Source organism: Aspergillus terreus, genomic scaffold, assembly GCF_000149615.1.
Source record: "Aspergillus terreus NIH2624 scaffold_4 genomic scaffold, whole genome shotgun sequence".
Lineage (NCBI taxonomy): Eukaryota > Fungi > Ascomycota > Eurotiomycetes > Eurotiales > Aspergillaceae > Aspergillus > Aspergillus terreus.
Window position 1 is genome coordinate 1,137,623 of NT_165927.1, and position 20,135 is coordinate 1,157,757.

Genomic DNA, 20,135 nt, shown 5'->3' on the forward strand with positions numbered 1-20,135 from the left:
TACACGAATTACAGAATTACACCGTATTTCATTACCAGAAAAGTAATGGAGTAATAGACTGGCCATCCACCAGCCAGACTTTGCCTTGGCCCGGACAATCCTCCGGCAGTGGGGCGTGGCAACCCATTTCGACGGACGAGAGAGGCTCCCCCGACACCGGCCCCAGTGGTTGACTAACATTAACCAAGAGTCACTCGTTGACCCCGTTGTCGGACGGCCGCATGGGATTTCTTTTTTTCCCTTCAACCCGAGGAGTTTGACAGAGACCGAGGAAGAACAGAAGGGGTGGGAAGCGAGCGAAATTCCACGGAAGATGGGCGATATCAGACAGGCATCTCCAGACCCAGTCGACTGCTTTAGCGTCCGATCTGCCCTTTGCGGAAACCCTCGAGGCCAGCAAATGGTGCCGGACACGAAGCTAAGTCGGGAGAATCAGGAAGCGACTGAGTGGCTGAGGCCTGGCCTGCGATCAGCCCTGTGGATGCTGTCGGTTGCATGTCTCAACGACTGCCGTAGTTCCCTGGGACCAGATGTTATTAATAGAGTCGATGTGCCCCAGCTGTTTCAAGACTCTATTGTATGAGTCTCACCACGACGCTCCTTGCATCCGCCAGTGTCTAGATAATAGCAGATGATGTTGTAGAAGTGCTGCCACATGTGGCGCTGCCTGTCACATGCACCCGAATCCGGCTAGCGTGACCTGTCTCTGACTAAGCTCGCCCCTCCGGATTCTCCCTAATGGCGTCATGACTACACGGTACAACCATCATAGGAGGCGTCGGTATTCTTCGTTCAAGTTCTTTGCCAGCAGATCCCCCACCGGCCGTCGTCACACGCATCGATCCGACCCTCCGTTTATCCCTCATACAAATGTCATTCTTGCGAGTTGCTGCTCACCGACTGGCGAAAACGCCTGCTTCAAGGAGGCCAATGATCAGTCTGCATGCTTTTCCCCCCCTCCGCATTCGACCGAATTGCTTATCGCTGCGCTTTAATTGGTCCAACCCGTCTCAGCATGACAAAAGGTGCTGACTGGATTCGGATAAAGTAGAAACAGTGTAATTTGCGTTTGTTTTATCCTGGCTCCCTGTTTTACCTGTAATACACTATAGACTTGGCAGGCCACCTGAAATAGGGGATATGGATGGACTGCACTGGATATATATCTCTACCATGGTCCATAGTGAGCGTATACTGCCTGTAGAGTTGGATATACCTAGTCTAATCCTGGAGACTGTCTACTATACTGCTGTGTCACCGTGACGATGTACAATGACAATGCTTGTGCAATAAAATCTGCCTGGGGATATCACCAAGCGCCTGTAACTCAATAGATATAAACGTCCATGCCTCAGTTGACCATGCAATTATGCAGGTTACTAGAGTGTGCCGGGTATAGCCTTCACTCCGCTGGTCTGCATGCAGTAGAGTCGTGAATTTACCATGAGATGCCGCAATTGCGCTGTAAAGCTGCTCCCTGATACTCTGCCATACAGTCAGATGCGAGACCTGCTGCACCTCTACTGCAAACCATCATGCAGCAATATGCCATCCTTCCTTCAATCGAACGTATGTTCCAAGTCCAGGCGCAGCATCGTCCATCCGAGCTGAATATATCCAACTGAGCCAAGGACTGAGACGCGCGATTGCGTCAAAACTCGGACAAACCCAGATAAGCGACACCCGGCTACACGAACTGTATGGAGCCAGCCCCTGCAGGCTGGAACAAGAAGCTTAAAGCGAGTGGAGTCTGTACGGAGTCCCCGGAACGCTGGTTATCAAACCAAGCCCATTGTCCACGACATGGATCTACGATGCGCCAGTCCGGACTGGGTAAGCATTCAGGTACGGGCTCCTTTAATTTGACGCAGCTCATGCATTCCCCGGTATTTTTGATGAAACCTGCACGGACCGTGCTGGTCACCGGCTGTTTCGCTGCTGCGCCCATCGCAAGACCCATTCGACCAGTATTCCAATGTCTTGAGAAATCTCCAAAACGCGGGCCATCTTGCTTTGGAGTTCGGATGCCTCGTTCTTTTGACCATCAGCTTCTTTCGCGTCCTGCTTATCTGCGTCGTCATCCAGTAACCCTGTCATATCCACAACCGATACCCGGCCATTCAGGCCGATCTCGAGGCTGATGGAGACTTTCCTGAACACGCCAGCATCATTGCTCGACTTTGGATCAGACGTGGAATCGTTCGCCGTGAATAGAAGCATTATCACGGGTGCTTGTCCAAGTTGGGTCCGCAGTGTCACGTCGACTTTGACATCGTCATCGGGTGTAAATTCACTGCCATCTCCGGAGACCGGCTCGCGCGCATTACTGGTCTCTTCAAGCAACCAGTTGAGCCTTTTCTCATCTGGGTCGTCATTACTCAGGATTATTGTGTCGCTCTTTGCTGACTCCCATGTTTGTGTTGGAACTCCCGTTAGGTTTAGCGCGGCCGGCAAATTACCCCGGTCTTTCTTGCCATCGACATCTTTGCATGCAAAGACATTACGAATCAGGTTGGCCAAGAAGGCATACTGGCGTAGGGTCTGAAAAAGGCTGTCAGTATGTCAAACTATCAGAGACACAGGTGCACATACAGGGAGAATGTCAGCAAGCTGGCGAGGGTGTGCAAACGGGATATCACGGATCGTTCGGCCGGCGACAGACTCAAATGGCTGGAATGTATAGCTGTGCTTCTTCGTGCATGGTTTTCCATCTTTATCAACTGCCTCGACCTCTAACCGCCGGCGCTTTCGTCCAAATTGGGACATGTCGTCCGGGCCCAGGCCCATAGCACCGGCTGTCGACAGTGGCGACCATCCTGGGGCCAACAGGCCGTCATATGTAACCATCTTATACTCTGGGGGCATCTGGATGCCCAGATGTCGGTAAATGTCTGAAGCAGCGATGATGGGAACATCAAGAGGTGGCTCCAGCCGAGCAACGAAGCGACGGTTCGGCGCAGAGCCCAGCATGCCCGAATCCAGCGTCATTGCATCGGAATGACCTTGGCTTCCTGGCGCCAGGGTGGCCGGTGGGTCAGCCCAGTTGACCACAGCAACACTGGACCCTGCATGATCTGCTGAAGACTCATTTCCATTATTCACCACCGTCATCACCTCGGTATTGACCCACTCCTTGGAGACACGAAGCGATGGGTAGCCCTCCTCACATTCAACAACGACGCTCCACCCGCCATTCCCGCGAGCGAGTTGGTCGTCTGGCTGGCCGGCGGGTTGGTCAACGACCATCTCGTCGGGCGATGTTTTCTTTTGCTTCGCATCCAAAACTCGTGCCTGATGCACCCAGTAGTCCAAGCTGAGCCCAATCCGGCCTCCTTGATGCAGACCAGGTCGACCAACCCAGCCGCTGCAGAGTTGTTCATAGACACCCGAGACCTTGCAATGTTTCTTCTCCTCCTCCCACACGCGCTTGAGGCTTTCATACAGGCCCTCGATGGCCTCGAAACAGTTGACCTCCTGGCTGAGTCGATCATGCCGGGCAAGCCATTGTAAATTCTCATGGAACCCAGCGAGGGACTTCCACGAGCCGCGCTCTCCGTCCTCAGGGGTTTGGACCAAATCATGCTTCAGGACAGCCGTCGCCTCCTCGCGAGGCTCGCCATTGGCGGCCTCGGGCGTATCATATTTCAGACTGACACCCTTGACGATGTTCTGGCCGCGGTAAAAGTCAATCTCGAGGTCGACGAAGTTCCCCGCTATGTTGAGACTGTCTTCCTGCCAAATCGACTCGAACCCCTCCAATTGGCCCAATCTCTCGATGCCCTCTCGGCACACTCCGCGGCCGGCGACACGAGCCCGGAGGATCTGAACGACTTCATCGATGTGTCTCCTTCGCTCTTCGTCGCTGTCCCGCGCACCGCCAAGCTTCAAGCCATGCATACCCAATGCCTGGATATCACTCTCGTTCATACCGGATGCAACGAGACTATCGTGAACGGCCGGCGATGGGCTAATTCCCCCGTACGCACCGAGAGCTAAGAGGGCCGATGGCGAACTGAAGGAGACGGGGTCATCGGCGCCCGTGGTAGCGGCCAGCGGCGTCGCGGATTGGTGCGCCGACGGCGGCTGAGAAAGATGCCCAGGTCCCGAGGCCGATGGAGTCTTAGTTGATGGAGATTTGTGGGCGATGGGTTTGGGTATCGGTCCGGACGGACGGGGAGACGATGTCAAATGCGTCGGTGTCGCGCCGGGATTCGGTTTGGAAGATGGGGTAGCCATGTTTGCGCTGAAAGAAAGAGAAGTCTAATGGAGTATAGATTGCGAGAAGACGCTGACGCTGGAGCGGGTATCTGATGCAGAACAATAGCCAAAATTCAAGCTTCTTCTATCGCGACGTGTTGCGGCGTCTCATCTCCTGCAAGCGGAAGCAATAGGCGCTAAGTGCAGGGTGCGCAAGCGAAACACTCAAAGAGCCAACATCAGCATCCCCAGAGTACTATCCAACAGTAATACGGAAGAGAGGCAGCAATTGGCCACTGCGGAAGGTATGCGAAGCTGAGGCGCAAGAAAGAAAGGTGTTGGTTGCTGAAAGGAATCCCGCGGCGGAAAACACCGGTCACATGAGTTTGCGCTGTTTGTCCCATCTCGTCATAGTCAAATCGCAACAATCTCAAGAGCTCCTTCGACGCTCTCCAAGCTGCAGTCTCGTCGCAACGTCGCTCGCCAACATGTTTGCTGCCAGGACTTTCACCCTTCGAGCTCCGGCATTTCGCGTACTCGCACCGTTCCGTTCGGTGTCGACCTTAGAAGGCCACTCTCACATCGTACGACACATCCGTATGACAGCCTTGTATAGTTCTCCGCGCTAACACTCTATACTAGTATGTATTTCCTTCCAATGGAAAGCATATTCTATCATTGCTCCCGTCAGAGCCTACGAACCCCGAGCTGTCGATCGGTGTGACCTCCAAGCTTCCCCCTACCACCGACTCATTCCAAGAGAACCCGAAATTCTTGGAAACATTGCAGGAGGTGATCTCACAGTACGGGTATCAAGATCCAGATGCGATCTCCCAGGCCCAGGTCATGGTCTCTACTGCTGGAGCTAATCTAAGCTCCGGCGGTGTCCTGTTGACGGGTGCGCGCGCACGCAGACGGCAACGCTCGGCGGACTCGAGCGGAGGCGCTAGCGGCCAAGGTGGTGCTGGGTCTGGGGGGAGAGGAGGTTGGATCCATCTCTCTGATAATAGACGGCCGCCTGAGTATGGGCGTATTGCATGGTATGAAGTCCATTTAGATGTGGGATGTTCGTTGCGCTGACATAGCGAACAGGCCTGAGGATATCTTTGGGAGTCTGGAAGTCGACAGTGACGGGAGTTTTGTGGGAGAGAATGGGAATTACCAGCCAAGCGGTAAGTTTCAAGGCCAAATACTTCTTTCGTCGAAGCTGACCATATACAGGTACCTACCGAATCATCACGAGAGACGGAATGTAAGTATTTGCGCTTTTGACTGTCTTCCAAATGCTAATTGGAACTAGTCTCGGGTTGAGCCCTTTCCTCAGAGAGAAGCTGGTCCAGAGACTGCGTGAACAGGAAAACAAGTAGTGCTTGAGCACTGTGTAGAATATTTTGATTGTATTATACCAATTGTATTATATGATTGAGACCAAAGCTGCTGGGCAGTGATCTGATACCGAAATAACTGCCATAAGTCGTCAAGTTGTAACTGCTATCCAGGGTCCAGCCCTGGCGAAATATGACATCGCGCAAGCAATTGGATGGCATTACTTTCCGAAGAACTTCGTGATGCGTTGGGATCCTTGAGTCGGCTTTTTCGCTTCAGTTTTCTTCGTCAGCCTTGGGTTATGCGTTGCACTCCGTGTCTGCTTCTTCGGAGTTGTCTCTGACCCAGCCTTTTTCGGCGAAGGCGTCGTTTCAGTCTTAACCTTCTTCCGATCACTATCCACGATGTCGCCGGTGTCCCTTGGATGCTCTCGCTTGACTCCAGTGGATACAATATCCTGGCTTTCATCCTGCACTTCCCCAGTCTTAGCTTGCGGCTCTGCTTTCTTCTTCGCATTTGCGAAGAAATTCGCAATATTTCCCTTATTCTCCTTGAGTGGGATGATAAAGTCCGGGGAGTTGTTTCCCACTTTGCCGACTTCTTTCGGCACAGGATAGCACTCCAGCTCGCCTTCGTACGGTTTAAGCAGTGACTGCAACTCCTTCGACCACGTTGTTCGGGTTGGGTCCAGCCATGTCTTCATCTGTTCACTGTTCGGCTCCAGGATCACGGGCATCCGGTCGTGGAGGAACTGCAGATACTGGTTCGAGGACGTGGTGATGATGGTGTACGTGTACAACATGTCCTCGGAGCCTATTCAGTCAGCTCTTACAGCCCTAGACTCATCATAGCCTCGCAACATAACAGGCATACCTTCATACGAGACGGAGTCCCATAATCCCGCAAGAAACATCAAGTCACCATCCTTGCGCTTGATGTAGTGCGGTATCTTCTCCTTCCCCCCAGGCCCCTTCTTCAGCCATTCGTAGAACCCCTGACACACCACCACACAGCGCTTCCTGCGCTTCATCGACGTCCACATCCCTCGGTCCTCGATGAGGGAGTCGTCGCGGCAATTGATCGTCCGCATCAGGGAGCCGTAGTCGGGCTGGCGCTTGGTCCAGAAGGGGATCAGGCCCCATTTCATGCTCTGGATCTTGTAGATTGGTGTCGCCTGTCCGCCGCCTTGGGTTTCGGTGGGGCTTTTCGGCGCATGTTCTTGTGATGGCGCCCCTGCATGCTCATGCTCGTGCTCATCCTGCTCCGCGGCATGGGACCGGTGCGAGGGTAGTGCCGCACGGTACACGGCGCCGTTGTATCCGGGAGCAAAGTTATACGTCTCTCGTACTTCGTCGTCTTCCGGCGCTTCGTCTACCTGCATTCCGTGGTCTTGGAGACGGCGCCGCACGTACGCCATGCGCTATGACATGTCAGCCTCCGCTAGCCCTCGGGGGACTGAGATGCATACCACGCTCATTGCGTAGCGGCCACACATGCTGTACAATTAGTACAAAGAGAATAAATCGACTACTTGCCGTCAGTGAAAAAGACTGTAGAATGTGTAGAGCGCAAAGACAGAGCTGGAACGCGAGCTCAACGTCATATGCGGGAGAAGCTTGGACCAACGGGGAATACGGGCTGGGTCCCTCGCTCATTTTGCGCTTCCGTCCATTGATCGCCTCCATCTTCTTCACACCCATCCAACCATCAACCTGACTCACCCACCTCTCGCATTCCCACACTTCTCGCCCATGACGGTCACTCGCTAAACACCCAGTCTGAATCCCCAACAATGTTCACTACCGCGTCCCGGCGGGCCAGCGCCGTGGCCCCGAAAATCCGCAACACATTCCTACACCAGCCGCGACTACTAACGACACGCTCGATAAGCCGCCCCCGACCAAACACCGTACAAACACACGCACAATCCCGGCCGACACAACTCAATGCGGCCGCATTCACACAGACCCGCCACGCGAGCTACTTCAGCCGCATGAAACGCGGGTTCCAGGAAGCGTCCAAGGGCATCTGGCGCAAGAACCCGATCCTGCTGCCGGTGGCGATTCTATCGTTGGCCGGCGCGACCGCCATCTTCACCTATATCGCGTATGTCGAGTACACGACGGTGGCGCCGCAGTACTCGCGGTTCCCGCCGCCGGTGGAGCAGTCGCTGCGGACGGCGGTGTACTACACGGAGGTGGATCTGCAGCCGCCGCGGGCGCTGAAGGCGTACAAGGAGGCGCTGCGGATCGCGGTGGAGATGGGCATGCACCCGTTCTCGGACGAGGTGCTCGGCATCAAGCTGCAGGTGGCGATGATGCTGGAGAAGGCCGGGCTGGTGAAGCCGGCGGTGGACGTGCTGGAGCGGACCAAGACGGAGGCGCTGAACTGGATCGACGAGAGCCGGAAGCAGGCGGCGGTGCGCGAGAAGGAGCGCCGCGCCGCCGCCCAGGACCAGCCGGACACGGTGGCCGTCACGGACCCCGAGATGCAGGACCTGCAGGAGCAGATGGCGCAGCGCGCCGAGTGGGAGGACCGGCAGCGCGACAAGGCGCTGAAGAAGGCTGTCGGCATTGAAATGAAGCTCGCCGAGCTGTACGCCAGCGACTACATCCAGGACGAGGGCAAGGCCGAGGCTGCCCAGGTTGCGGCCGTGGAACTGTGCCTGAAGGAGATGCAGCGGCGCCAGACGGCGGGTCTACCTGTCGGAGGCGGGTCGAAGGACAACGATGCGTGGCTGAACCTTGGTGAAATGTGCGCGGCGTTGGCGGAGCTCGCTGATACGTACCGGGCCCAGGGGAAGTTTGACCTGGCGCTCCCGCTGTACCTGCGCTCTCTGGATCTCGCCCGGGCGGACGAAGGCGACTGTCCCACGTGCAAGCAGGCTATCCTCCTCTGCGATATCTCGGGGGTGCTGGCCAACCGGACCCACCAGCCCATCCAGGCTCCGGAGCCGGACAAGGTGCGGGCTCAGATGCTCGAGTCGGCGGGCCAATGGGCCCAGAAGGCCATCGAGGTTGCCGCGAAGATCGCGCCGCCGGTTAGGGACTGGGATTGTGACATTGCCAGCACAGTGGCCACATATAACCTGGGCACGTTGGCCGCGGATAAGAACCAGCGGGAGGAGGCCAAAAAGCTATTCAACAAAGCCCTGTCTGATGCGCGGGCGATTGGCTACGAAGAAGGCATTGAGGCGGCCGAAGAATCATTGCAGAAGTTGAAGGAGAACAAATAAGCCCAGCTAGGGTTATGTATATTATGATAGAGCAATACAGCAGTCCAGGATGACCATTTAGTACTGTATCAGTTGTAGACTGTAAAACATATAGAACTAGGATGCGAAGGTTATGGGATCAAGAATGATTTCGATATATTAAAGGCTAGGTATGTTACGTATGTTCCAGGTCCTCAATGGATATATGCCATTTCAACTCTGCAAGCAAAGTCGCAAGACACACATCTAGTACGTCGCTGGGGAGAAATCTTCATTCGATATCAGCACTTCTTCGGCACAACCACAGTCATGAAAAGACAGGATTGCAATTTGACATCCGTGCTAGTTCCTACGGCAGCAAAACTGCGGCAGTCGCCAAGGGCGCAGAGACATGGTCCGGACAGCGAGACATCGGCTGTTTTAAAGGAATTTTTTTATGTCTTTTTGAGGTGGTATTAGAACATCGCATGCCATCCTTCACAAGATTCCAGACATTCGGATTCTATGGCGAATCGAGTAAGCTAGACATGTCAGAAAAACCCCGGGAGGTCCGGTGAAGGAAGACGCCCGGGGTGCTTCATTGCTCATGGCTCATACATCCCAACCAATGCCTGCCCTTTTTGTTGGTTCAAAAGGAAAAATAAAAAACATGTCGAGTTAGATCTTCCTCTCATCGAGTTTGCCTCCTCCTCTTTTCACCAACGGTGCGCTCACGGTTTCATTTTCATCGTTCGCTCATCTATGCCCGCGACATGACACCCCAAGCACGGATCTTGTTGTCAGTGTAACCAGCGAACAGAGTCTGGCCGTCAGCGGACCAGGCCAAGCTGATGCACTCGGGCTCACGGCTCTTCTTGCCCTTCTCGATGAACTCGGGCTTGAGCTCATCAACCTTGCTCTTCTTCTCGAGGTCGAAGATGGTGATGCTGCTGGAGGTGGCGGCGCAGAGCCAGTAGCGGTTGGGGGAGAAGACGAGAGCGTGGATCTCGTCGCCGGCGTGGAGGGAGTAGAGGTGCTTGGACTCGTTGAGATCCCAGAGCATGGTGATACCGTCCTTGCCACCGGAGGCGCAGAGGGATCCGTCGGGAGAGATGGTGACGGTGTTGATGTAGCCGGAGTGACCGATGTGGTCGGTCTGGAGACGGCAGGAAGCGAGCTCCCAAACCTAGACATGAATGTCAGTATTGTGGAACACAATGGTGTTGACAATCTCATGTTTCCAGTGAAAAGACCGACAAGAAGGAAAAGATTTTCCGTGTCCATCAGGCATTGGTGATTTTTTGTCTCATGGCCAAAAGGCTCTGAAGTAGCAAATACGTAGATATGCAAACATCCTTTGGACGACGGAAAATCGTGTACGGAGAAGGGGTTGTTGTCGACGTACCTTGACGAGCTTGTCCCAGCCAGCAGAGACGATGACGGGGTTCTGGGGGTTGGGGCTGAAGCGGACGCAGGACACCCACTCGGTGTGGCCCTTGTCGGTGATGGTGAACTTGCAGTCACCAAGGGTGTTCCACAGCTTGATGGTGCGGTCACGAGAACCGGAGACAATCTGGCGGTTGTCGGCGGAGAAGGAGACGGACAGGACGTCGTTCTGGTGGCCGACGAAAGTGCGGGTGGTCTGGCCGCTGGACAGCTCCCACAGGCGGAGGGACTTGTCCCAGGAGGAAGACAGAGCGTAGGCACCGTCGGAAGAGATCACCTATACAGAGCCCAGTCAGCCAATCTTCTTCTCGCATGGTTTCGCGGAGGTCGGATGCGACTCCGAACATTCCACCGGTGGGGGTGACGAGGATCGGGTTCATACACAGTCGGAGACGATGTGAGAGTGGCCCTCAAGGCTGCGCTTGGGGTAACCGTAGGCCTGCTCATCGCGAGTGAGGTTCCAGATGATCAGGGTCTTGTCGCGACTGCCAGAGAGCAGCATGTTGGGGCTAGAAGCGAAGAAAGAACATCATGTCAGAAACCAATTGTCCATGAATTCAACCAGAGCCACGTCTTGCCGTCCAAGAGGAAATTAAAAAAATTTTTCCCGTTCGTGCATGGCTTCAATATAACTTTTTTTGGGCATATATCGGATCCGGAATTCCCTTACTTCTCCATAGAGGTAGCCAGGCAAGTAACCCAGCCATTGTGACCCTCGAGGGTGCCGCGAAGGACCAGCTGCTCAGCCATGATCGGAGTCTGGGAGACGATGGAAGGGGACGACCGCGAGAGGAGAGAGGATGAGCGGGCGGAGCGATTGTCGTTGACTCTGGGCTGGGGGATAAAATCGCAGCGTTCGAGGATGGAGGAGCAGAGACGCCGTCTAAGCCCTAACTAGCGTGCCCGGTGCCGCTTGTTGTTGTGCGGACGGAAGCCCTAACATAAGCGAGTCACGTGGTATCCAATACATACTCCCATTTAGTAACTATACATCCCAAGCACTTATATCCATTCAATCTATCCCATACCCAATATCATACAATCCATCCAACTATACAACTATACAAAAACTATACAATCTCACGAATCAAACACCTGGATGTTGGGCATCCGCCCCAACCCACTCCCCCCGGTCTTCTTGTTCTTCGCTGCATGGAACCCAGTAGCACTGTTATCCCGCACATGCTCGCGAAGAAGTCTCAGAACCTCCGAGTCGGCCCATCGCGTAGGCACCGGCCGGTATGCCGCCTTGAAGGCACCGATCGTCTGCCGCCATTCGCCGCTCTTGGCCCCCGTGCGCTGCCAGGTCTCCGTGGGCGTATCTTCGGCGGGTGTCCCTTCTTCGGGAGCATCCTGCGTCGCCCAGTAGTAAATGTCCCAGTCGTTCTCGTCCAGGAAGCGGTCGTACTCCTGCAGCTGCTCGTGGTTCATCTTGGCGAGGTAGACATCGGCGAACGTAGAGAGCAGCAGATCAGACTCGAGAATACCGCGCTTGCGGCTTTGGTCTGCTTCTCATTAGTACATGTATGGAAACATCCCATACCGTTGGACTTTGTACTCCAGTCAAAACACCAACGGTATGGAGAGAATCGTCGACTCACAGAGCAACCGCGCCCGCATGGTAGTCGTATCCTCGCCCGACCGCTGCAGCGGCTCAACCTTGAACGTAATACCCTCCATCTCACCCAGTCCCAGCTCCGGCTTCTGCGCGCCGGGCTCCTGTCTGCCGCCGGTGAAATGCTGGACCTTTCCGGAGTAGGGGTCCGCCGGGCGGTAGTTCGGATCGACCGAGTTCAGGAGCTCCGGCGGCGACGCCTTCTCCCCGACCTTGGGATAGTCATTGGTCATGGTCGAGGTCGAATTGGGCATGAACTGGTTGGGCGGCTTGGACGTCTGGTTTTGGCGATACTCGGGCGCCGTCGAGGGCGTTGAAGGGCCTCGAGGGCCGTCATTGTCCTTTGCGCAAACAACCGAGCTGCCGAACGAGCGGCGGAACGCGGTTGGGACGGCCATGGGAGATGCGGAAGCCCGCACGAGGCGGGGGATCATGCGTGAAACCGACATTGTGGTTCTATGGATGAAAAATAGATTGTAGAAACTCTGGGGAGAGGAATTGTCCACCTAGAGCATAGGGGCGATGTTGATGCAAGCATGCGATGAATAATTCAGAATGACGGGATTGACATCATCCGGAGTATTCGTTGGGTGTTTGCGGCGTTTGCATCGTCTAAATAGACGAACCGAAGGCAGTGTATTTACAACCGGTGCATGTGAGATTTTAACCGTCGAATACTACTGGTATTATGACAGAAACAGTTCAAAGGATCATAAGGTATTATCGAGCCTGGAGAGCCATGCATTACCACTGCACCCGAGCAGCCAACCCCTGCTTGACAGAGGCATCTGCACTCCAACATTACTCCGATCAAGTCATATCGCTCCGCCATGCCAAATATGTGTTATCATAGGATCATAATATTCAAACAGTGTACCGTGAAAATATCCGAGACTACGTAAGGCCGGAAGACACTCAGCAAAGACAATGTAACTCCACATCTCATGACAGAAAAAGGGGAAGCATCAGCCTGGAGCTGCCCTTCATCCCAACATCTCCAATCAAACCGAATGAGTCGTCTAGATAAGATGCTTGGATCTGTACACACACAGCGAGTTAGCCAGGATTCATGCAAACAGCACCAACAACCACCGCAGGAGAACGACATCAAGACATACCTGAAGTAAGCCCGGAGATAGACAACCTGCCAGGCGCCGAGCCCAATCAACATGCCCATGGTGCCAAAGGCGAACCACTTCACGCGCTCATTGGTGCTCTCGTTGGTATCCCGCAGCTTCTGCTCGCGCGCCCGGAGGTATTCCATCTCGCTGACAATCTCCTGCACCATCTCCTCGATACGGCGGAGGTCGGTCTCGATGGGCTTGAGCTTCTCCTGGCTCTGGATGCTGGACCAATCACGCGCGTCGGCGCCAATGTCGACGTCGAGCTCGATCGACCGGTACGGGTTGGCAATAGCTTCTGTTCACCACGTTAGGAAGAGCTGATTCTGACGCTTTCCACAACGCCTTCAATTCAACATGGAGCAGAAGTAGAAAGGGGCGACTCACGGCGCGAAACGAGCTGGTTCTCGAAGCAAACATCGAAAGCAGTATCGGCCGGGGCAGTGAATGTCTGGCGAGTTTCACCAGCGATATCCCTCGGGCGGCCATGGTCGTTGCCCAGGGCATCCTTGATCTGAGATTGAAAGACGTGATTAGCAAGGACACATATGAATTAGGTGGTGTCTGCCGCCGGAGTAGGTCCGCACGACCATGGATGGCCATCGAGGCCGGATCAAAACAAACGATCCTCACATACATGCATGTTCACCACCTGTCCATCACCCCGCTGACCGCTCACAATAGCCGTGACCATGACGAGCTGGTCCTTGTAGACGAAATTGCGTATACATCGCTCATTCTTCCCGCTGATAGCGGAGAGGTCGAATCTCAGGGCGGAGGAGATCTGAACCAGGCACAACAGGAGAATCGAGAGGATTGACCTCAGCGTGAATTTCGAGGACCCCATTGTCGATGTAATTGCCACGGTGGTCGACAGGGAGGTCTGGGAAAGTAGCAACAAAGCTTGGGAGCTGTTGGCCGTATAAAGTTGATGCCACGCCGCGCAAGGGGAGCCGAGTGTTGCGGCAGAATGATGTTCCGAAACACCTCGGAGGCTTCCCAATTAGGATGTATCAACTGCACAGCTACAACTAGAAATACGAATTCTTGGATCCTGTTGAAGTCCAGGATTGTACTATTGGTGGTAGCAATATAAGATTTGTGAAATATCATGCAGAATCAAATATTCATCCCATATTGGATAAGGAACAAGAAAGACCGAAGGGTGTATACTTAGAATACCTCCAAAATAGCACACGGCCAGGCCTCTCAATCCGAAATCTAAGCCGTTTATCCCATTTTCCCAGGCAATAGAAGTGAAGTGAGAACAGAAGGGGGAATATTGCGAATTCAACTGAATGCCACGGTGGGAATCGTCAAAAATAGGGAATGCCCTAGTCACACGTCACACGGTAAGGAAAATATAGCGAACGGGGTAAATAACAGAAGCTGTGAAGTACAGATTGGAAGATAAAACAAGCATGGATCATCATGATGTGGCTCGGAACGCTCAAAACAGGTCATTTGCCCACATACGGCAATATCATTCGCAATAAAATCAATCAGAATCCAATAAAAAGCAGAAGTCAAACTGACTTCTACACCTCGACCTTCTTACGCCTTGTGAAGAGGCGAGAGATGTTGTTTGAATCCAGCATCTTGCCTCCGGCAGCAGAAGTTTGCCGAACAGGCATCGGTGGCTCAGGAGGTCCGGTGTTCCGGAGAAAATCTGCCAATGCGCTGGTTTCGGTCTGTCTCTCCGATACGGATGGCATGCTGGGAGAGGTGCGCAAGGTTCCTGCAGGCCTCTCCGAGCTGGTTTTCCAAGTATAATTAGAGGTGGTCGTTCCATACCCCTCCGGTTGTTGTTGTTGTTGTTGTTGTTGTTGTTGTTGTTGGCGAAGCGAGGATCTAGAAGGCTTCGCCGAAGGGGCTTTCTCGGCAGAAGTGTTACGAAGGAGTCGAGCCTTGATCGAGGAAGCGCCCCCGAAGCCGCCAGAAGAGCCTTTAGCGGCAGGCATATTCACCGAGAAGGGTTGGGGAGGAGCCTCCGACGCTGGCGGAGGCACGTTACGCAGGAAGTCCATCAAACTCTCCTCCTCACGCTTCGGCTTTGGAGTCTCCAGAAGCTCTTCAAGTTCGTCATCATCGAGGTCATCGTCCATATCAATAGCATACGGATCAGGCACACGGCTTTGTTTCCGCACAGGGAATGGGCCATTCGACGCGCCGACAGGAGGCGGGTTGCTGGTGGGCACCGGCCCACTTGCTTGGACAGTTGTTCGGTTGGTTGACTCCAGAAGACCAGTGCGGGAGCCAGTAGACTTGGTTGCCATCGAACCCTCATGCGTGCTAGCAACCGTGCTGGCAGGCTCAAGAGAATCCAGGTCATCAGAATCCATTGTGTCCCGGAAAGGTGCGACGGTCCGAGGGATGCGACGGGCCCCGGGGGTTGGAGGGCCCTCGCGAATGAAGTCAATTAAATCGGCCGAATCCTCTCTGGGGATGGCAGCCGGACGTGCCTGCGGCCGGGGACCATTGCTGCGGGGTGGGTTCGAAACGCCACTTGCAGGTCTTGTGAATTTCTTGGACAATTCAGCTGCATCAGAAAACCGACGGAAACGCGACGTCTTTGCACTTCCATTTTGACCACTGGTGGGAGGAGCAGCTGCGCCGCCGCCCGACTTGACGAATTTGGCGAAATCACGCGTTGATCCAACACTAGCCTTTGTATCACGAGTGTGGCCCGCATTTGGGTTCTGCTGTGTGTTCACGGCGGTAATTTGGATGGGAGTGTATTTCGGTTTCTCCGGGGATTTGGGTCCGGTATTGCCCTTAGTTCTAGGACGTGTGGCCTCCCCAGGGGGAGCCGTGTTCTTCAGAAAGTCGGCCAAGTCTGCAGTACTCGAGCGCTGGGTACGCCAACGGGGCGAGTCAGGGTTCTAGGTTGTATCAGTTATCGTATACTTCCAACGGCTGACCTCATCACAAGACTTACCTCCATCTCCCTCATGCTCTTCGGAGTCAGGGTATAATGGATTGTCTCCTCACTACGGATCAACTCGTCTAAACCAGACTTGTCATCCCGCACCGAATCCCCAGTGTAAGCGGATGCTCTACTCGTCTCCGACGAGCTACGAAGACGAAGTGATCCTGACTCTGCCGGCCGACTGATGAGGCCTTTCAGCTTGCTCGAAACCTGAGAGGTAGTGGATCCAGCCGTGACTGGACGCTTCTCCCGGTTGCTACTGAAGCTATCAGACCGACGAGATTTCGGAAAGCTGGAGGATGTAGCAGAAGGCGGGAGCTTTCCAGATAACCGTTGAACGCCTGCCCGCTCAGTCGCTGAACTCGCAGACGATAATCCGGGGCTTGAAACACCGTGTTGACTCGGACTTGCGCTAGTAGTCAATGGCAAAGGACTCGGCCTAGAGCGAGGCCGGAGTTGTTCTGTATGTCCGCCTTCACCAGAGGTTGATACTGGTCGGTGATTGTTTTCCAACTGGGTGTTGACGGTGGAAGGCAAGGCGTGAGGGGCCTGAAACTCTGTAGCAGTATCCGCATCTGCCACCTGTACGACCTCGGATTGAACGGCGGGTCGCACAGGCGCGGAAATCCCTGGTCTCGGAGACTCATCTTCCGGCACAGCTTGCGGCGAGCAATCAACGTTGGGTGCAAGCCTGCTTGATTTACGTTTCGGCCGCTGCACAGTTGTTGTGGTCAGTTTCGGCTTCTCAGCCATGCCTTGTCCTTCCAGAATCTCTACGTCGGTATCAGTGTGGACTCGGTCGCTTAACGACGATGTTGATCCGTGAGTGCTGCTGGTCTGACTCGTGACAGCTTCCATGGAGGCTGCAGACGTCGAAGACGTCGCTGTCATTTCTAGCGACCCTTCCGGCAATCCTTTGGCGGATTCTTCGTTCCGGGAGAAGTCCGCATGATCTAATTTCACGGCATCGTTGATGGCGACAGTTTTAGCCTCGACCACGTGGACATTGTCCTCTTCGTGTTCATACATCGTCTCCAGTTTCTTTCGTTCTTCGGCGGTGGGCGATGGCTCAGACTCAGGGGCCTTCTCGTCTTGTGGGGCCTCTTGATCATAGGAGGCGTTGGGCAGAGATCTTGAACGGGCATGACGAACGGGTTTTGAGCTACTGGCAGAGTTCGGGGTGATGGGGGATGGGGAGCTTCCGCCGGACATTGGAGATCTTGGGGAGGGCAGAGTGAGCACCATGAGACTGTGAGGCCGCACTTTGTGAGCAACCACGGCCTCCATGGTCTGGACAACTTCACCGCCGTCCATGTCATGCGCAAACGCTGGGTTTTCAATCTCCTCGATGTCATGGTCACTGACGGGCAGTGGAATGGAGGCCGGGTCAAGTTCCGTGGGAGGGATTTCAGTTGCCGGGGTTCCACCAGCGCTGGAAAGGAGCTCGTCGATGGCATTGATGCTACTCTTCTGGCTGAGGGAGAATGCACCGATGGTGCCACGACGGTAAACCGATTCCCTGGAGACGGCTCGAGTCAGGGTCGGGTTCCTAATGCGCTTTCTCCACGTCCGCCAAAGCCGGCCCAAGGTGGGGTTTAAAGCCAATTTCTCCATATCGAGATCTTCCACCACCAAGCGATCCATGGTGGCGCGTTCCGTGTCCGCGTCAGCGTCGGGATTGTTGCCCGCTTTGGCGAGACGAGAGCGAGCGGTTTCTCCAGCAATCACCAGAGCCTGTTCGCCGATATGTTCAATGATGGAGGTGATGAAAATGGCCGCTGCAGGGGTGATGGTGCCCACATGGGTGGAAAACCTGCGTGAGACACCTTCATCGTCGGCGAGGCCGTCCTGTGCGATATATTCCTCCTCGTCATCTTCTTCCATGTCTCCCAGTCGCGTGTACACCATGCACCGCAGACGGGTCAGTTTCCACGAACGAATGAGGTCGAATTCGCCGCTCTGGGACAGAGAGCCACCAAACTCCACCTCCTCGTCCTCCGGGCCACCCATATATTCGCTCAGCTCTTCATCGGCCGCGGTGACAACTTCTTTCGCAAGTCGCGGTTTCAGTACTTCCGCAAGAGCTGGTCGGATCGATGTCAACTGGGTGGATTTGGCGGTGGCGAGGATGTTGAAGAGCAGATGGTCGAGGAATCCATTCAGCGCGGTCAGCGCTTGTGGAGTGACGATGGCACTGGCGCTGACGCCATCGTTGTCATCGGCGGCGACGAAGTCGGCGGTGTTGAATTCCTGGTCGGCAGTGATGATCTGGGAGGCGGCGGATGGGGCGATAAAGGACGGTGGTGGGTTCACCGGTGGAGGAGTGAGCAAGTGAATGCGTGGAAGTTGGGAGTCGCTGGACATGCTGGTGCTGCGCGAGCGCGAGAGGGTGCGCCCCAGCTCGAAGTATTCGGGACCTCTGCTATGCTGCATGATCGATCTATCCGATCACGTCGGCGAGGAAGAGTTCTGGGTTGGCGCAGAGTACGGCGGGGTATGGATGCTTTCTTTATGGAAACAGATCTGAAAGAGTGCTAGATCATCCTGAGACCGCGTCGTCAGTCTTTCAACTCGTAGAAGTCATTTTCATGCGCACGATTTGAGGGATTCGAATAATCTTTTGTTCTTTTCTTTTTCTTTATCTTTTTTTCCTTTTTCTTCGGATTTGGCCTTGACCCAGCCTGACGGGGCACAGGGTGTTTGTCCGACCAGCACCCGAGCGATCAGGAATGCAAGAAACCACCAGTCACAGACCATCGGGTGCATAAAAAGCGCATGGGAAGGATTGGAGTGGTGCGATTCCTTCCAATCAACAGGACTCACCCGTGTAACGGAATACAGAAAGGTCCAATGCGATCAATGGCATTCACACATTGCGCATAGCAGTCGGCGGGGGTACCAGAGTCGGGAGATCCGGGAGATGATGGCAGTTGAGGAGGGTAGATCGAGAGGGACCGTGGATGGAATCAGGGGAAGAATAGTGAGGGAATGAAAGAGAGAAGAAGGAAGAAGAGGGAAGGAAAAGAGAGAGTGAGAGAGAGAAAAGAAGATGATTAACCCCGGATGACTTGTACACCGCGAATTTGGTAGTAGGCTGTCTGTCCAGGTATATGGTTCCCCCCGATAATTCCTACTGCGACACGAATTCCCCTGGCACTCCAACAAATTGCAGAATCAGGAGAAGAGGAAGAAAAAAAAGTGGGGACAAGCCGTACACAGAGAGTAGTGCACACCCTTTTTTCTGGAGAGGTGGACTCACTAACAGGTACGACTGCTGTTCGGACAAATGAGACTGCGGCGGTGGTGGAGATGGACTGGAGCACCCATTGTTTTACTCCTCCTCCCACGTAACTAACTACCTGTAGGGGACGGACAACCACTATCAACCACGAGCCAGATCCAAAGTCTCACCCGGCACGAGGGCCCTGGCCCGATCGACATTGGTCTTATCCATCGGGTTAGGGTCCTGCGACCTATCTTACCGAAGTAACTTAGGGTACTGTAGGTAGTTAGTGGCCTGGTATATATTCAGGGATTAACTTCCATCCCCTAAGTCCTCCGGAGCTATCCACAATCTCGCCATTGTCCCGGAGGATTATCTGTTCTGGGTGGATGTCGGCAGTGGACACCATAATGGGGACGAGACATCAGAAAGGGGAAAAGGACGGCAAAAAAAGAGACCACGACGATCTCCGGACCCAAACTAGCGATTTAGGCCGATCCACTTGGCACCAGAGGCGAACCCGAACGGGCACTCACTCTCACTAAGCGTCCCAACTCCAAGGGCCAGGGGCAAATGGCTTATTGCCGACCGGGATTATTATCTGGCTGTCTGGCAGGCTGTCTGTCTGTCTGTCTGTCTGTCCTTCCTGGCTTCTTAGACCAACTGCATACGGAGTACTCTGTACCTAGAATTATCAAAGATGGAGGGTCACCTTCTGGAATGTATGGAACAATGTATGGAATGAACTCCCCTTTCCTTCCAGCCCCCCATCCCAAACTCTATCCGCCACTATTTTGCAATCTATTGGATCCAGCCGTCTTTTGGATCTACATCCGAATGCCGGTCCACCCCCAGAGCGACAACGCTGGCCTCGTTTCTTGGGCCATGCTCAGTCACTCAATCACCTGCAGAAGCTCAGATTATGGGACAATGATGATCTCCAGAGCCCTCTTTGCATGCTTAACAAATAATAACTAGTTACAGTACTCTGCATGTTCACCAGCTCAGTATTGGGGTCTGCGTTCATCCGGACATCGCCGTGGAGTCACCACCAGAGAAGATCATCCTAACGTCCACATGGTGAT

At 54.3% G+C, this 20,135-nt stretch overlaps 8 protein-coding genes across 8 annotated transcripts; 2 read left to right on the forward strand and 6 right to left on the reverse strand.

Moving 5' to 3' along the window:
• Positions 1–1,920: 1,920 nt before the first annotated feature.
• On the reverse strand, positions 1,921–4,236 carry ATEG_03196 (RNA polymerase II mediator complex middle subunit MED1; the record flags this gene model as incomplete). The annotated part of the gene is made up of 2 exons (XM_001212374.1): positions 1,921–2,541; positions 2,593–4,236. The coding sequence occupies 2 exons, from the start codon at positions 4,234–4,236 to the stop codon at positions 1,921–1,923; spliced, it is 2,265 nt and encodes a 754-aa protein (XP_001212374.1).
• A 449-nt stretch (positions 4,237–4,685) lies between these two features.
• Positions 4,686–5,564, forward strand: ATEG_03197 (uncharacterized protein; the record flags this gene model as incomplete). Its single annotated transcript, XM_001212375.1, has 5 exons — positions 4,686–4,781; positions 4,840–5,237; positions 5,290–5,369; positions 5,419–5,449; positions 5,498–5,564. The coding sequence occupies 5 exons, from the start codon at positions 4,686–4,688 to the stop codon at positions 5,562–5,564; spliced, it is 672 nt and encodes a 223-aa protein (XP_001212375.1).
• Positions 5,565–5,743: 179 nt separating this feature from the next.
• ATEG_03198 (SOS response-associated peptidase) lies at positions 5,744–7,000 on the reverse strand (the record flags this gene model as incomplete). Its single annotated transcript, XM_001212376.1, has 3 exons — positions 5,744–6,336; positions 6,397–6,943; positions 6,992–7,000. 3 exons carry the CDS (start codon positions 6,998–7,000, stop codon positions 5,744–5,746), a joined length of 1,149 nt encoding a protein of 382 aa, XP_001212376.1.
• Positions 7,001–7,315: 315 nt separating this feature from the next.
• On the forward strand, positions 7,316–8,758 carry ATEG_03199 (TPR domain protein; the record flags this gene model as incomplete). The annotated part of the gene is made up of 1 exon (XM_001212377.1): positions 7,316–8,758. One exon carries the CDS (start codon positions 7,316–7,318, stop codon positions 8,756–8,758), a length of 1,443 nt encoding a protein of 480 aa, XP_001212377.1.
• A 718-nt stretch (positions 8,759–9,476) lies between these two features.
• Positions 9,477–10,664, reverse strand: cpcB (40S ribosomal protein RACK1; the record flags this gene model as incomplete). The annotated part of the gene is made up of 3 exons (XM_001212378.1): positions 9,477–9,902; positions 10,122–10,439; positions 10,545–10,664. 3 exons carry the CDS (start codon positions 10,662–10,664, stop codon positions 9,477–9,479), a joined length of 864 nt encoding a protein of 287 aa, XP_001212378.1.
• Positions 10,665–11,242: 578 nt separating this feature from the next.
• Positions 11,243–12,226, reverse strand: ATEG_03201 (succinate dehydrogenase assembly factor 2; the record flags this gene model as incomplete). The annotated part of the gene is made up of 2 exons (XM_001212379.1): positions 11,243–11,667; positions 11,764–12,226. 2 exons carry the CDS (start codon positions 12,224–12,226, stop codon positions 11,243–11,245), a joined length of 888 nt encoding a protein of 295 aa, XP_001212379.1.
• A 570-nt stretch (positions 12,227–12,796) lies between these two features.
• On the reverse strand, positions 12,797–13,745 carry ATEG_03202 (emp24/gp25L/p24 family protein; the record flags this gene model as incomplete). Its single annotated transcript, XM_001212380.1, has 4 exons — positions 12,797–12,815; positions 12,896–13,196; positions 13,286–13,412; positions 13,536–13,745. 4 exons carry the CDS (start codon positions 13,743–13,745, stop codon positions 12,797–12,799), a joined length of 657 nt encoding a protein of 218 aa, XP_001212380.1.
• A 691-nt stretch (positions 13,746–14,436) lies between these two features.
• Positions 14,437–18,191, reverse strand: ATEG_03203 (uncharacterized protein; the record flags this gene model as incomplete). Its single annotated transcript, XM_001212381.1, has 2 exons — positions 14,437–15,780; positions 15,837–18,191. The coding sequence occupies 2 exons, from the start codon at positions 18,189–18,191 to the stop codon at positions 14,437–14,439; spliced, it is 3,699 nt and encodes a 1,232-aa protein (XP_001212381.1).
• Between the last annotated feature and the right edge of the window lie 1,944 nt (positions 18,192–20,135).